At 49.5% G+C, this 14624-nt stretch overlaps 9 protein-coding genes and 2 non-coding genes across 11 annotated transcripts; 5 read left to right on the top strand and 6 right to left on the bottom strand.

The window, feature by feature from the left end:
• Positions 1-123: 123 nt before the first annotated feature.
• YALI1_D12815g (uncharacterized protein) lies at positions 124-1383 on the bottom strand (the record flags this gene model as incomplete). The annotated part of the gene is made up of 1 exon (XM_502646.1): positions 124-1383. The coding sequence occupies one exon, from the start codon at positions 1381-1383 to the stop codon at positions 124-126; it is 1260 nt and encodes a 419-aa protein (XP_502646.1).
• Positions 1384-3149: 1766 nt separating this feature from the next.
• YALI1_D12832g (uncharacterized protein) lies at positions 3150-4952 on the top strand (the record flags this gene model as incomplete). The annotated part of the gene is made up of 1 exon (XM_502647.2): positions 3150-4952. One exon carries the CDS (start codon positions 3150-3152, stop codon positions 4950-4952), a length of 1803 nt encoding a protein of 600 aa, XP_502647.2.
• Positions 4953-5683: 731 nt separating this feature from the next.
• YALI1_D12858g (uncharacterized protein) lies at positions 5684-6763 on the top strand (the record flags this gene model as incomplete). The annotated part of the gene is made up of 1 exon (XM_502648.3): positions 5684-6763. One exon carries the CDS (start codon positions 5684-5686, stop codon positions 6761-6763), a length of 1080 nt encoding a protein of 359 aa, XP_502648.3.
• Positions 6764-6806: 43 nt separating this feature from the next.
• YALI1_D12871g (uncharacterized protein) lies at positions 6807-7183 on the bottom strand (the record flags this gene model as incomplete). The annotated part of the gene is made up of 2 exons (XM_068282669.1): positions 6807-7031; positions 7082-7183. The coding sequence occupies 2 exons, from the start codon at positions 7181-7183 to the stop codon at positions 6807-6809; spliced, it is 327 nt and encodes a 108-aa protein (XP_068138770.1).
• A 164-nt stretch (positions 7184-7347) lies between these two features.
• YALI1_D12877g (uncharacterized protein) lies at positions 7348-7844 on the bottom strand (the record flags this gene model as incomplete). Its single annotated transcript, XM_068282670.1, has 3 exons — positions 7348-7600; positions 7644-7761; positions 7805-7844. 3 exons carry the CDS (start codon positions 7842-7844, stop codon positions 7348-7350), a joined length of 411 nt encoding a protein of 136 aa, XP_068138771.1.
• Positions 7845-7935: 91 nt separating this feature from the next.
• On the top strand, positions 7936-8511 carry YALI1_D12880g (uncharacterized protein; the record flags this gene model as incomplete). The annotated part of the gene is made up of 1 exon (XM_502649.3): positions 7936-8511. The coding sequence occupies one exon, from the start codon at positions 7936-7938 to the stop codon at positions 8509-8511; it is 576 nt and encodes a 191-aa protein (XP_502649.3).
• Positions 8512-9869: 1358 nt separating this feature from the next.
• On the top strand, positions 9870-9960 carry YALI1_D12900r. Its single transcript has one exon. It is a non-coding gene; the product is annotated as a tRNA-Asn (tRNA).
• A 4-nt stretch (positions 9961-9964) lies between these two features.
• YALI1_D12901r lies at positions 9965-10088 on the top strand. Its single transcript, XR_002432119.3, has one exon. It is a non-coding gene; the product is annotated as a 5S ribosomal RNA (ribosomal RNA).
• Positions 10089-10476: 388 nt separating this feature from the next.
• YALI1_D12909g (uncharacterized protein) lies at positions 10477-11688 on the bottom strand (the record flags this gene model as incomplete). The annotated part of the gene is made up of 3 exons (XM_502650.3): positions 10477-10846; positions 11122-11184; positions 11426-11688. The coding sequence occupies 3 exons, from the start codon at positions 11686-11688 to the stop codon at positions 10477-10479; spliced, it is 696 nt and encodes a 231-aa protein (XP_502650.1).
• An 884-nt stretch (positions 11689-12572) lies between these two features.
• On the bottom strand, positions 12573-13406 carry YALI1_D12930g (60S ribosomal protein uL14; the record flags this gene model as incomplete). Its single annotated transcript, XM_502651.3, has 2 exons — positions 12573-12944; positions 13371-13406. The coding sequence occupies 2 exons, from the start codon at positions 13404-13406 to the stop codon at positions 12573-12575; spliced, it is 408 nt and encodes a 135-aa protein (XP_502651.1).
• A 14-nt stretch (positions 13407-13420) lies between these two features.
• On the bottom strand, positions 13421-13885 carry YALI1_D12940g (uncharacterized protein; the record flags this gene model as incomplete). The annotated part of the gene is made up of 1 exon (XM_068282671.1): positions 13421-13885. The coding sequence occupies one exon, from the start codon at positions 13883-13885 to the stop codon at positions 13421-13423; it is 465 nt and encodes a 154-aa protein (XP_068138772.1).
• Positions 13886-14624: the final 739 nt, after the last annotated feature.

The following is a 14624-nucleotide window of genomic DNA, read 5'->3' on the forward strand; positions in this document are numbered from 1 at the left end:
CCCTGATAAGAGGGTACCAGGGAGTAATCGAACAGATGCTGATAGAGACACATACTTGGTCTATATATATCTTCAAATTGTCATTGTAGTCCCTATACATCTCCTTTAGTTCATATACATTCATTATTGTCCGTTAACACCATTGTAGGTGGAAAAGTTGGGGACGGATCGAAACACCACTCGTCCGTTGATGACCTCTGCAATCTTCAAGTAATCGTGAGTCTGAGGAGCAAAGGCGACGGGCGCAGGAAGCTCGGGCTCGGTGATGTAGGGCTCGATGTCATTGGCCTGGGTGGTCACCTTGGGCATATGCATCTGTCCAACCACGACCTTAGTGGGACCTCTGATATGGACAAAAGTCTGGAAGGGGCTAGGATTAGTGTATGAGCCAATAAAGGTCTTGATGCGAGCGACCAGCGACGGTCTGGGGATACTTGTGGGTGCCTCAGTGCTATCAGGATGACCAGTCGGGGGCTTTTTGGAAAAGGTGACCGCACTTTTGGCTGCATTTTTAGCTGCAATTGCTGCCTTCTTGGAAGACCGCCTGAACATGTTCACCAGCGAAGAGGGTATACTTGCAATACTGCGGACGAGTTTTCGCGACAACTTGGACGTGGTGATCCACCATCGGTTGTTGTAGAGGTAGTAGTGGGGTTCGGCGACTTGCGAGTCAGGGACTTGATACTGGAGGGTTGTAGGTTTAGCAGATGGTTTGTTTTCTGTCGCATTATCAGCCTGTTTGTGTTGTTTTGTCTCCGGAAGATCATCTCGAGGAATCTCTGTAGTCTCGAGAATGGACGTCACTGGACTCACATCCAAGGTGTCCTTGCTGTTCTTGAGCGCCGGCGTGTATGGTTTATTGCCGACAATCTCAAATGCGGTATTCTGGTCATACTCCACTGCCAGAAGAGAGGTTTTGTCAACGTAGAAGCTCTGGCCAGCAGGCACCTCTGTGATCTGGGCGTTGTAGCTGTTGATGAAGAAGTTGCCTCGGCCCGAAACAAGATCAAAATGTAGATTGCTGAGCTGCTTGGGAGACGAGCCGATGGACAGTCCGCTGTGGAAGATCATAGTTGAGGACCGAACCAGCCAATCACGGGAGCCATCCATCGTCACGTTGTGCAGAGTGCCCCTGGAGCTCACGGTAGTGCCGCCGCTGTGCTTCAGATGCTTGAAGGAGCCATGGGACCGTCCAATGGCTGTGTCGGGCGGCGTGGCAATGATTTCGGCCGCCGAATTGATGTATCCATGCTTCACCCAAAGTAGGGACGATCCCACTCCGGCTATGGATCCTGTGTCCGAGACGATGCTAGTAGCCACGTGGTTGGTGACCGTGTTCGCTGGAGAGATGCGCAGAGCCTTCAGATGTTGCGTTGGCGGCATGTCAGTGCTCGTACCTGATGTGCTGGAGTCCTGTTCAGACGCTGGTTGCAGGTTTGCCTACTACAGCACTTGCAGTATGTTTGGTGATGTTAATGCATGGGAAGTTTAATGTGTTTTTTTGGTGGAAGAGGAGGATGAGAACACACTGGTATCAGTAGAGATGTAGCCATTATCGTTGGATAAACCTGTAATATTAGATGACTGAGGGGTGGTCATGGATGCTTTGTGTCTCTTGAATAACTCTCATACGTCTATATATTCCGCTAATCACTCACATGACGCAATTCTCTAAGGGCTATTTTGAGCTGTGAGCTTCATACTGGAACCGTACCAGTATCCACAATGGCCTGTCAATAGCTGCCAGGACAAGTACAACACACTCGTACTTGTAACAGACAAGGAGAGTTTCGTATACTTGTAGCTTTTTGATAACTTTGGTGAGCTACAAGTAGTAATGGTTACAATGTAGCTACATGCTCGAGTGGTGTGATTATAGTACATACTACGCTATGTACAGAACAGGTTACTCGCACAGTATGTATCGCTTGTATGTTAGCATTGTATCAAAAGTTCTCGCTGAAAAGTACAATATAGTGTCTTTATCACACAAGTAACCGATGGACGTGCAGCTGTCTCATGTTGATTCTATTTACTGCCAGTTACGCTTGTACGAGTATGTACTTGTCTTGTAGGTAAGTACGCCATGTCGGTCAGCTCACCGGGTCCACCGGATCCCTCACTCAGGGTTAAGGGTCAGTTTAGTGCAATGTTTTAAACAGTGTGGCCTCATTACTTTGATCGAGGGGTTTACCACCGGTCTCGTATTCCAGGCACATGCGCGCATCTCTCGATAGACGTCAATTGCTGTCTTATTGGACCTGTGGCATGTATGACCGCAGTCTCGTATACGTCTTCGCTGTTCTTGTGCGTCTCTACCGCTCGTACCAGCACAGTAATTTCCAGTAGTACGTGCTTAGGTAGAGGCGAAAAGGAACGGAACAACCATCTTAGCCGCTCTCGCGTGACGAAGTTACACGGAATTTGTTTTTCGAGCTACTCGTACCTGCGACAAGTAGATGTTGTCTGTGGTGTTTTTCCGGGCAAGTATATCCATATCCGTTTATGGCGGCGTTCAACGGTGCCGTTTCGATATACTGAATTATGTATATTTTTTGGAAGGTGCCCCCCACCATACCCCCACTCAGCTATTGATTGCTACTCTTAGACATTGCTTCATAGATGAGAGAGTAAACAGCGCAAGAGAGCGTGAAATGGCGCAAGTGCGAGCCTGAGAGTGGGAAAAAAAAGACAATGTCTGGACCCGCGGTCTATTTCTATTTCAGGCGTTGCTTTTGCTCCGCGTCCCCGCCCCAATCCGTCACAATTAATGTCTCATCACCGCAGCGGTTTTTTTTGGCTGGGTTGGTTTGTGCGTATTCATGGCACTTATCTCTGAGACTAATCGACTCACTGTGCGTTTAGGCTTCGGGGCAGGTCTGAGAAACAAGCACGAGTGCACCTGATACGGAAAAACAAAACTCTGGCCACCGCGGCTCTGAGGTCAATTGGCGGCGGAAATGGCCGGTTTCGAGGGTCGTTGGCGCCTCCAGGTGCCGCTGGATCCACCCATGGCGCTCACAAACGCCCCCCCCCCCCCTCCCCTCCGACACTCTAAATGGCAAGCCCTATTACCACCCAGGCCCTCTGCGATGTCTGCATCTTTCTAATCATGCACCTGGCCCAAAACCTAACTTGACTTGCTAACCATGTCGAAACGAGGATATAAAGGGCATCCGACGCGGATCCTCACGTTCAAGAAACCCAAGGACGACAGCGACATCAACCTGGGAAACATGAGCGACTCCGAACCCCAAATGGTCGACCTGGGCGACTATCTCTTTGCCCGATTCAAGCAGCTAGGCGTGGACTCCGTCTTTGGAGTGCCCGGCGACTTCAACCTCACCCTGTTGGACCACGTGTACAATGTCGACATGCGGTGGGTTGGGAACACAAACGAGCTGAATGCCGGCTACTCGGCCGACGGCTACTCCCGGGTCAAGCGGCTGGCATGTCTTGTCACCACCTTTGGCGTGGGAGAGCTGTCTGCCGTGGCTGCTGTGGCAGGCTCGTACGCCGAGCATGTGGGCGTGGTGCATGTTGTGGGCGTTCCCAGCACCTCTGCTGAGAACAAGCATCTGCTGCTGCACCACACACTCGGTAACGGCGACTTCCGGGTCTTTGCCCAGATGTCCAAACTCATCTCCGAGTACACCCACCATATTGAGGACCCCAGCGAGGCTGCCGACGTAATCGACACCGCCATCCGAATCGCCTACACCCACCAGCGGCCCGTTTACATTGCTGTGCCCTCCAACTTCTCCGAGGTCGATATTGCCGACCAGGCTAGACTGGATACCCCCCTGGACCTTTCGCTGCAGCCCAACGACCCCGAGAGCCAGTACGAGGTGATTGAGGAGATTTGCTCGCGTATCAAGGCCGCCAAGAAGCCCGTGATTCTCGTCGACGCCTGCGCTTCGCGATACAGATGTGTGGACGAGACCAAGGAGCTGGCCAAGATCACCAACTTTGCCTACTTTGTCACTCCCATGGGTAAGGGTTCTGTGGACGAGGATACTGACCGGTACGGAGGAACATACGTCGGATCGCTGACTGCTCCTGCTACTGCCGAGGTGGTTGAGACAGCTGATCTCATCATCTCCGTAGGAGCTCTTCTGTCGGACTTCAACACCGGTTCCTTCTCGTACTCCTACTCCACCAAAAACGTGGTGGAATTGCATTCGGACCACGTCAAAATCAAGTCCGCCACCTACAACAACGTCGGCATGAAAATGCTGTTCCCGCCCCTGCTCGAAGCCGTCAAGAAACTGGTTGCCGAGACCCCTGACTTTGCATCCAAGGCTCTGGCTGTTCCCGACACCACTCCCAAGATCCCCGAGGTACCCGATGATCACATTACGACCCAGGCATGGCTGTGGCAGCGTCTCAGTTACTTTCTGAGGCCCACCGACATCGTGGTCACCGAGACCGGAACCTCGTCCTTTGGAATCATCCAGACCAAGTTCCCCCACAACGTCCGAGGTATCTCGCAGGTGCTGTGGGGCTCTATTGGATACTCGGTGGGAGCAGCCTGTGGAGCCTCCATTGCTGCACAGGAGATTGACCCCCAGCAGCGAGTGATTCTGTTTGTGGGCGACGGCTCTCTTCAGCTGACGGTGACCGAGATCTCGTGCATGATCCGCAACAACGTCAAGCCGTACATTTTTGTGCTCAACAACGACGGCTACACCATCGAGAGGCTCATTCACGGCGAAAACGCCTCGTACAACGATGTGCACATGTGGAAGTACTCCAAGATTCTCGACACGTTCAACGCCAAGGCCCACGAGTCGATTGTGGTCAACACCAAGGGCGAGATGGACGCTCTGTTCGACAACGAAGAGTTTGCCAAGCCCGACAAGATCCGGCTCATTGAGGTCATGTGCGACAAGATGGACGCGCCTGCCTCGTTGATCAAGCAGGCTGAGCTCTCTGCCAAGACCAACGTTTAGAGCATTATAGATGAATCATTTAAAAAGAGATGACTTGTAGTACCATGCTTGTAGGGTGTAGTATAATGCGAGGCTCGTATTTCTGGAACGCGCTCGATTATGGTTTAGACAGCATGATCGTGTGGCACGGGTACGGAGCAGCGGGAGCAGTGGCGAATAGCTGTTTATGGGATTCTCGTTTACTGCAGGAGGTTTATATGGGGTGTTGGATGTGTCTTGTTTCGTCTTCAAATGGAGCGTTTTGAGTGCCATGATGAGTAGTCTATGCTTAGCCTGGACTGGGAGCTACAAGTAGTGTGGAAATTATGTGCATACCATGCGCAGTCATTTTGCTGGTGAGAGGAGAGGGATGGGGAGCGGGAATGAGCGGGAATGGCGAAGGTGTCTGGGTGGTTGGTGGTTGTTTTTGGAGTGTTTCGACTTCTGCTCACCCCATATGGCGTTCTGTCGGTTCCTGTGTTTACAGGTACACTTGAATATTATGGTTGTACTGAAAAAAGTGAAATAACCCTTCCAGAACTATGCACATATACAAGGCTCAAACAGGAAGCATAAGACATGGGGTACTTGTACTTGTAGGTTGATATGGAGCAAATGTCTAGAGAGCCAAAAGACTGGTGAAAAAGTACACAGACACGTGACAATCCCGCCGCCATGTCTCCAGTTCCGGAGCAACGCACAGCGCCTTCCATACACTGGCACCACTCCAGCCCCTAGACTAACTCGACGTCATGCAGTGTACCCCAGTTTTTTCGAGGGGGAGGGCCAAGCCAAGACTAATGCGAGAGAGTGGCACTGTACATACAAATACGACCGGTGCGCACATTTCACCTGTACTCGTTGTCGCACTTGTTCAGTCAATAATTTCAATCGGCCTGCCCCAACACATGAGCTCCACAGCCACCGCGACCACCACATCCAGTGCTCCTCCTCCTCCTCCCCCGACCCCGTACCTCGTGGCCCATGGGCCCTTCCAATGGCGCATCAACAACCTCAGGTCGTATGCCACCGAGGGTCCCCTGTTGTACGGCGTGGTGAGCAACAGCAGCTCGAATTACCTGGTTCGAAAAACAGCCGAGCGGCTGGGATCCGAGGCGGCCAACCGAGCCTTCGACTTCGTCACCATTCCTGCGCCTCTATCCGGTATCAGCATTGTGCAGCAGCTAGGCCAAACGCTGTTCACGGCCTCCGAGGGTGGCCACAGCGGCGTCTACCACCTGGACTGGAACTACAAACGCATCCGCAAGCTACTGGTGCCCGAGTCGTTCGGCGAGTTTGAGTCGCTCGCGTTCTATGGCTCGTCTTTGCATCTTTTCAAGCCCGGCCAGTGGTTGACGCTGGTGTATGATCTCAACAAATTCAAACAGACCACCACAGAGAAAAAGCCGCGGGCGCTGAGAAATGGCATCAAACCCGGTAACACAGATGGAGATGGAAACAGCGACGCGCAAAATGACTCACAAGCAATCTGTGACGACTCCGATTCCGAGTCGGACTCCGAAAACCCCCTCACAATCTCACCCATTCGATCCCCCCCCAAATACGGCAGACGGAGAGCCCGGTCGTCGTTCGGATCCTTCTCAGAGAGCCTGTCTCAGTCCACTCTGTCGGACGACATTAGTGTTTGCGAACATGTGACCGAACGCAGTGGCCCTCTGACGTGCCACCCTGACAGCCTCGCGCAGACGTGTCTATCGCTGTTTGCCGATCCTCCCAGTTGCATTATCGGCGGAGAAAACGGCTTGTTTGTGGATCTGTTGAATGGCACCGTCAAGCCTCTTGCTCCCTTGGGTTCTGGGTCGGTCTTGTGAGAGACACATACTACGATACTCCTACCAAAAGTGAACGACATTGTCACTCACTTCCAGTGACGCCGCTCTCGCTACCTTTCAGAGCAACACGCGTATGTACAAAAAACACACCCAAAAAATGCATCATCACACAGCAGGCATGAAAATGGCCTTGTAAAAAGAAATTACCCTGTGAGAGGAGAGAGAAGAGAGGGAGGGGGAAAAAAAAAAGGGGTTTGAAAATTCGACATTCTGGATTAGTCACGATACTGACCAGAGATGCAGTGGCCTACAGCCTTCCTTCACCCCCGCCCAACTCTACCCACGGCCCTCCGATACAGTTGTTGCTAAGAGAGCAAGGCTCCGACAGACTCCGTCTCCTACTACAAGTACTTGTAGGCTAATTTTTCGCTCGTAATTTAGTCGTATACTGTCTTTCATATTTCGAGGAGCAGCTCATGTAGCTGAAGTGTAGCAAGACGACCCATTTCTTCACCAGCGTCGTGGGTTCGTGTCTGCACCATTAGCGTCTCGTTCTCGCCATCTATATATAGCCCCGATGCGTCGTCGCTCTATTGAACGACGGTTCCACCTCTAGCTCAAAATCAAGCTCCTGGCACACCGTTGGAATCGGAACCTCGGAGGCTTGGCCTTATCCGTTGCTGACATGAGGGACGCAGCTCCGACAGCAAAGAAGCAAGTGAGGGCAAAAAGCGTGCAAACATACGCACGGAATGACGGCCAACACAGCCTGAAACCAAGGCGTGTGCGTGCTCGTACAGTTCAGAGCGAGTATATGCTCGTGTGTACGAAAACCGCACTCCTGAAGTTGGCTTTTTGGGACAAGAACTGAGGCAGCTCGTGTGACCTTATAATAAGGAGGTCATGTTGAGGGATTTACACGGCGATGGACAGGGGACCAAAGGTGGTGGTGGCCCGGTTCAGAAGCCCTCTCGCAAGGCCACTACAGCGACTCGTTGGTACTTTGCCAGATAACTGCCCATCATCCGGGCATCTACCTCGGCATTAATTGCTAGCACCGTTAAGTTAGCACCGCCAAACTGCCAACTCTATTAAGAAAGGGCAGACTGTGCGTGCGCATACATACACCCTACATATACACAGCGGCACGCATCTCTCCTATCATACCCCCATACACACGCCTCGACTCGTCACAGCCAAAAAAACACACAATGTCGCTACTAACAGCCCAACCCACCACATTCTGTTCGGAATGCCCACACTGCGAGTCTGCATACACACAACAGTCGGCGCAGCCGGCAGGCCGCCACGAAATGAGTGGGGAAACATGTTCCCTGTCCATTCGAAGCTTCGACGGAACGTCCAAACGATACTCCTTTTCGAGCAACGCGACGCTCCAGGATGTGCGAAAGGAGCTCAAGAAGAAGGCGCAGCTGCTCAACCAAAACTACGCCTTTGTGTCGCTCTTCCCCACCCGCAAACTCAAGGAGACGGTGCCGTTGAACGCCCTGGGACTCTGCCCCTCCGCCTCTCTACTGCTCAAACGAATGCCTCCCAAGCTGGAACCCCACCAGGCAGAGAAGCCCAGCCTGTCGCGCGACCTCATCAACCACGAGCAGTCGCGCTGGACCCTTTCTTTCATCTTTCTGTTTGTGTCTTCGTCCTACTTTTACACCCAGGACTCATGGTGGCCCTTTATGACCATGTGGGCCGTGCTGGTGCTGGTATTCCGGGCCATTCGACAGAACCATCTGAATTCACAAACCTCCGCTCCCCAGGTCAGATAATCCCACAGAGCACATATTTATTTATACGCTATTTATTGTTACATTTCACGAGCAAACTTGTAGATACTTGTACAGGTACTGTAAGCACTTAGTCTCGTGCCCTAGTGAATCAACCCCACACCAACAGTTGATTGCGCTATGCCATTATCCAACTACAGTATACAACATACCGCATTGGTCCACAGTTGGTGTCGTACTGGGGCTTTGGTATGCAGAGTTGCATCGATAGTGCTGCCAACATCTCTTTACCCCTCCACCTTCCCCTCTTGTATGTATTTACTACAACTACAAGTAGTTTGAGAGAGATGCTCGCACCAGAGTGGTTCTGGCATTCACTACCAAAAGTGCCCAAGCGGCTCAGCAGGTAGCACAATGGCACGTACTTGTAGCGGCTAAAAGTCGCCACTTCTCTCTCAGAACATCCCCACTTCTCCACATTTTTCCTTTTGCAGGCTCCACTATGCCGGAGAGAGTGAGACACACGCCTGGCTGTCTAGATTACGTACGTCCGGAAAAAGATGTCTTTGTGCTGACATCATCTTCTGCTAGTTGCCAAACGGTAATACGAGCTCTGACAGCCCGGTTCTTGAGAGCACTAACAACCCCGGTCTCCACAGCTCCTGCCTGTATTCTGTATTATTAGCTCCGCACTATTTTCCTTTAGTTCAAAACCCTGAGTATGGGATGGCAAAAGCGACTTCAAAAAGGAGATATGGCAGAAGAATAGCGACGAGAATGCTTTTTCCGCGGTCTCTTTAGCCCGTTAAAATCATTTTACCCGATAAAACTGCCCAAAAAGAGCCTCTTTCGAAAGATTTAAGCGGCATAAAGGTTTTTTTATGTTTTTTTATGTTTTTTCTATATATATATATATATATTATATTTTATATATTCTACAACCTATCGATTATTTGTACTCGGGACCTATAACAGTCAGTAAACCACACATTGGACTCGGATCTTGGGTAGAGTCGTCACAGCAACGCACATTAGTGATATAAAAAACGGATTCGGGTTTTCCAGAGGAGCGTAGTTCACCGTTCTTTTTATTCTAGGGAAATACTGCTTTCTTTTTTCTCTTTTTTTTTTCTCTCTACATTCAATACAGCTATATATATACGTACCTACTGTATGTGTTTGTAGTAAGCCGGGTTATTGTTGTTTTATTTTATTTTTATTTTTTTTTTAATTCTAGATAAATACATTTCAGCTACTTGAGGCCTAAAAACAATGTTATATACCCGCAAATCTGATTCGGATATCGCTGTTCAGAAGAGCGCATGACATTCATTTTCGCTAGAAATGGTCACGTGACTCAGACTTCTGAGTCTAGACCTCATAATTAAGTTCTCGTAAAATCCGCAATAGTTTAGTGGCTAGGAATTCCCGCCTGTTCAGGTGTATATACCAGCACCGCGGGGGGACGGAGTTCAATTCTCCGTTGCGGAGGTTTGGTTACGGCCATATCCTGGTGAAAAATACGGCTTCCCGTTCCGATCTAAGCCATAGTCAAAGCACCAGAGAGCCTAGTTAGTATTGTAGTGGGAGACCATACGAGAATCCTGGGTGCTGTAATCTTTTTTTTTCTTGTCCCGGGTATCTTCACTTGTTTGTTCCTTACACAGTATCTTTTAGTACGAGTATCGGATGTGTGAAATTAGACAACTAACCAGAATCAATCAGAACAGCTGCTACTTGTAGCTTAGTCAGCCGTCAATACTGCCGGAATAGTCTTAATGTTCAGAAACCGCACCAACTATTACATCAGGCTGAATCTCAGCCGATCTACCAATATCACGGCAGACAATGGGTCGAATCACCATGTGTTTATTTGTCAATCATTATTATGCATTCATTAGTTGAAGTGATAACAGACTAAGGAAAAGATGCAAGATACTTAGTCTTTAGATGGAGACGCAAGTCTCCGACGATATGCCGATGGTTCGTCTTCACTTGTGAATTCATTCACTTTGTCTTCTTCTTGAGCTCCATGAGGGTTACTCCGTCCTTCTTGAACCGGGCGTGCTCCTCAAAGTCGGAGATTTCCACAATGGTAAAGTGCTTCTTGACGCTCTTAAAGAAGCGCGAGTCGGCCTTTCTTCGCTTCTTGTAGCTCATGAGAATCTTGGTGTCCTTGTTGGACAGATCAATGAGAGTTTTTTCCAGCAGAGGAAAGGCCGACTCAAGGTAGACACAGTCAGCAGCAAGGACCAGGTCGACGGGCTGTCCCTCAAGGAACTCGGGCAGCTCCTCACCCCAATCAAGCACCTCAGCGACGACCTTGTCCTGAAGGTTGTTGAGCTCAATGTTCTGGTTCATCAGGGGAATCATGTTTCTGTGTTAGTATGGAGTAGCAGAGAGACTCTTAGATGAGCTCTTATAGTTCTCAGACAAGTCCCGGTAGACATACATCTCAGTAAGGGCCTTCTAATAGACATACGAGAATATGTAACTGGGGAAGTGTCTTGGTCTTCTAAAGAATTCTAAAAGCACTGGATATCTCTTGTCAGTGCTGTATGAAAGTCTCTTGGTATCTTCGTAGACCTTCGCAAATCAGAGAAACCTCTCATCAGTGGGAAATACTGCTGTGATATCTCTGGTCATACTCACTCTTGATCTGTGACCCATACCTTGAGATTAGGAGGGGCTGATTCCGAGAGGGCTATTGCCAGTCTGTGTTAGTTGAGGTCATAGATTGTGATGGAGGTCATATATCGCGGTTAAGGCCATAGATGGTAGATGAGACACATCTGCGAGATGATCAGGATGAACATTGCAAATGACTTCACAGTAGTTTGACAAAAACAATTGATGGTCCATTGGAAGTCGAAGTCTCCAACTGGTATCACATGTCAAATTCTCCATGTCGTATCGCACACATTAGATATGTGTGTTGTGTTTGATTGACACTCACCCAGTCAGACCTGTACCTGAGCCAATTTCCAGCACTCGGGGATAGGACTGAATGCCTTTCCGTAGCAGATAGTAGGCCAGCATTTCGCCAGCGGGCCACAGCTTGCCGCCACAGCCTGCCGCCCCTCCGTCTTCCTCAATCTTGAGTCCGTCGCCCTTGAGCAGCCCATCAAAGTTGAGGTTGGATCTGCCAAGATTCAGACGCTCGGGAACGTCGACCACCGCTGCGGGCAGCACCTCCGTTTCGATCTGTAGAATTTCCATTATCGACGAGCAGTTGAAAGTCGGGGGTGGATTGCATGGTTTTTTTTCCTGCTCCCGTTTCCACTACCGGGTACGCGATTTTCCATTATGATTTGGGCCACGAGATAGGCAAACTGTGATTTAGTTGGCGGGGATGGAGAGGTACAGAGGCGGGTGAACGTATATAGAGGACGCCCGCCAGGTTGTAAACCGCCTCTAGAGTGCCAAACACCTCTCAAGATGACATTTATCCGCTTACTACCTCGTCTACTCCCTCCTGCACGGGTTCCAGCAACACCACCTCAACCTCCACTCGGAACCTTATTCAAGAGCCACCGAAGAAAAGCTGCTTTTCAGGGTCGGAAAACTGCGCGCATCTGTACGTCCAGCAGAAGTCATGCTGTCGGCGCGACTGTATTGAACTCTCGCAGGGAAAATTTTACTGATAACAAGTGGCCAATGTGAGGTGCAGCTGGGAGGTCCGGTTCGACGAGCGCAGCCATGGCGACCAGATGAATGAACTTGAAGTGACAGACTAGAAAAGCAGAAGAGATGGGTTACCACAGTGAAGTTGGTCAATAATAGTGGTAGAAGGTGGGTTTAATTGTCGATCGGGTTTCGGGGGTCAGCGAAGATCACCTGCGGTTCATCAGTCATGGAGATACTGACTGAACGAAGCTGTTAGGGATGTACCTGTACATATATATACAGAGAAATGTGCAAAAATGCTCTCTACAAGACTGTGTCACAGAGTTGTCTCTACACAGGCACGAACACAACATCCGGGACAAATATCTTGAACAATACCTGTCGTGCCACACTCTCAAAAAACTAGATTCCACTACGTCCTCAACTCTTTCACCTCATTTTACGACATGCTTATTGATACATTTTTTAAAACCATTTTAAACGACAACACCAGAGTTGGAGGCGATTCGGGGCCAGAGGTCGGCGCACTCCTTGGCAACGGGGCCGGTGATGGCGGATCCCTTCATCTCACCCTTGGGGTTGACAATGACACCGGCGTTGTCCTCGAAGTAGAGGTAGACACCATCCTTTCTTCTCCAGGGCTTGGACTGTCGAACAACAATGGCAGGCATGACCTTCTTTCGGAGCTCGGGCTTACCCTTCTTGACGGTGGCCATGACCATGTCACCGGCACCAGCGGCGGGCAGTCGGTTAAGTCGAGCACCGCAGCCCTTGACGGCAATGACGTACAGGTTTCGAGCACCAGAGTTGTCAGCGCAGTTCATGATGGCTCCGACGGGCAGGGCCATCTATGGGTTAGTATGGAAAGAAACGAGATAAAAAGAGCCTCGATGGACAAACGGTTTCTTTCGGCAGCGATTGGGAGAGATCAATGGCGACTTAGTGGCGAGTCGGACTGTACAAATGCACACATGGAAAGGTTTTCACAGTCAGTCGTACAAGGCTGCAAATGGACACAGAGGAACACCCAAAAAGACTTGTCAGAATCGTCTGCAATACAAACGCCTGGACACCGTCTGCTGAGCTGCTGACGTACACCGTCTTCTGAATACACAGATTCAACTGCTCTATGGGCTCTCTGTGTCGCCACCCAATCCATGAAAAACCTGCGTCGTCCGTGTCGTTCGTTCGTCCGTCATTATCTCCAAAGTCGCCCCGATCAAACCCGCTGTTTCGTGTGTGTCGCCTGTCGCTGTTTGTGTTGCAATACTCACCGACATCTTGTATTTGGTACCAGAAGCTCCAGACATTGTGTGTTATTGGTCTATCGTTTGAACGAATGTAAAAAAGAAGCACCTATTTCCAGGACCGACCAGGGTTCTCCCAAAAGGTTAAGCTTTGAAAAATTGGGACTGTTTTTTCCAGATTCGCTCACGCGCACGTGACTCAATAGACTTGGTTGGGAGTGATATTTACAGGTTAGGGTTGCTGGATTGGGATGGGAGAAACTACGAGCAAAACTGAATGTCACTGAACAGAGACAATGAAGATATGAAGATCCTAGATGATCAATAAGCACTTCAACCTGGTTGAAGTTCGGCAGGAAAACAGACATTATGTTCTTCTTTCGTCTCTTGGTGACTTGTATCGCAGTATCAGTCGGACTTGCAACATCAACTAATAAGTCAACTATATATACTTTGAAGACTAGTACATACTGATGTGGAGGACAACAGCAAGGTACCAAAGCTACTCCCCCAACTTGTACTGATGGTCGGGAGTCATTCATGGAGTTTTTAATGCTCTATATACCTTCTTCGATCCAGCAGGTTGTCCGCAGACGTCCTGTGACCACCGGGGAAGGGGGAGCGGAGGAACTGTGAAGATGTTCGAGAGTCTAGAAATGCCAGCGCTTGTAGTCACTGTTTGCAGTTGATGATCTAGATTCTCATTGGATATGTTTAGAAGAGCTATATGAGTTGCCAACATATGCCTGGAAAGACATTGTTGCTGTTTCTGTTGACCCCTACTGCCTATACCTGACATTGACATATCTATGTCAACAATAAGACATTAAAGAGATTAGTTGAGTTGTTACATGGAAAATTCCTTGGAAGTCTCACCTCAAGATGACCCATTCCAAAAGCCATGAGACCCTGACATTGAAAAGGAGTCATTAATTCACCCAGAAATGGTTTAATGGGTGTCCGAAGTCTGTGCAAGTACTTGGTTCTTGTTCAGAACAAGTTTTATGGTCCTGTGTGAAAGAAGCTACCATTCCATGCTTAGAAGTGCCTATATCCAGACTTGAGCACCTCAAAATGAATGGGTAGTAGTACCAATTGAATCAGTATGAGATTATGAGTCGATTGATATAATTTTTTATATCAAGCCATCCTACAAGTAGTAAAGACTTCAAAAACCACACCATGCACTCCATCGTTGTGCGCACACCACTGACACTTGCGAGACACTGAGAGATGAGCTGACGTGAATGGGGCGATACATAGGGATTATTCGCAAGCGAA

This window comes from Yarrowia lipolytica, chromosome 1D (assembly GCF_001761485.1).
Source record: "Yarrowia lipolytica chromosome 1D, complete sequence".
Classification (NCBI taxonomy): domain Eukaryota; kingdom Fungi; phylum Ascomycota; class Dipodascomycetes; order Dipodascales; genus Yarrowia; species Yarrowia lipolytica.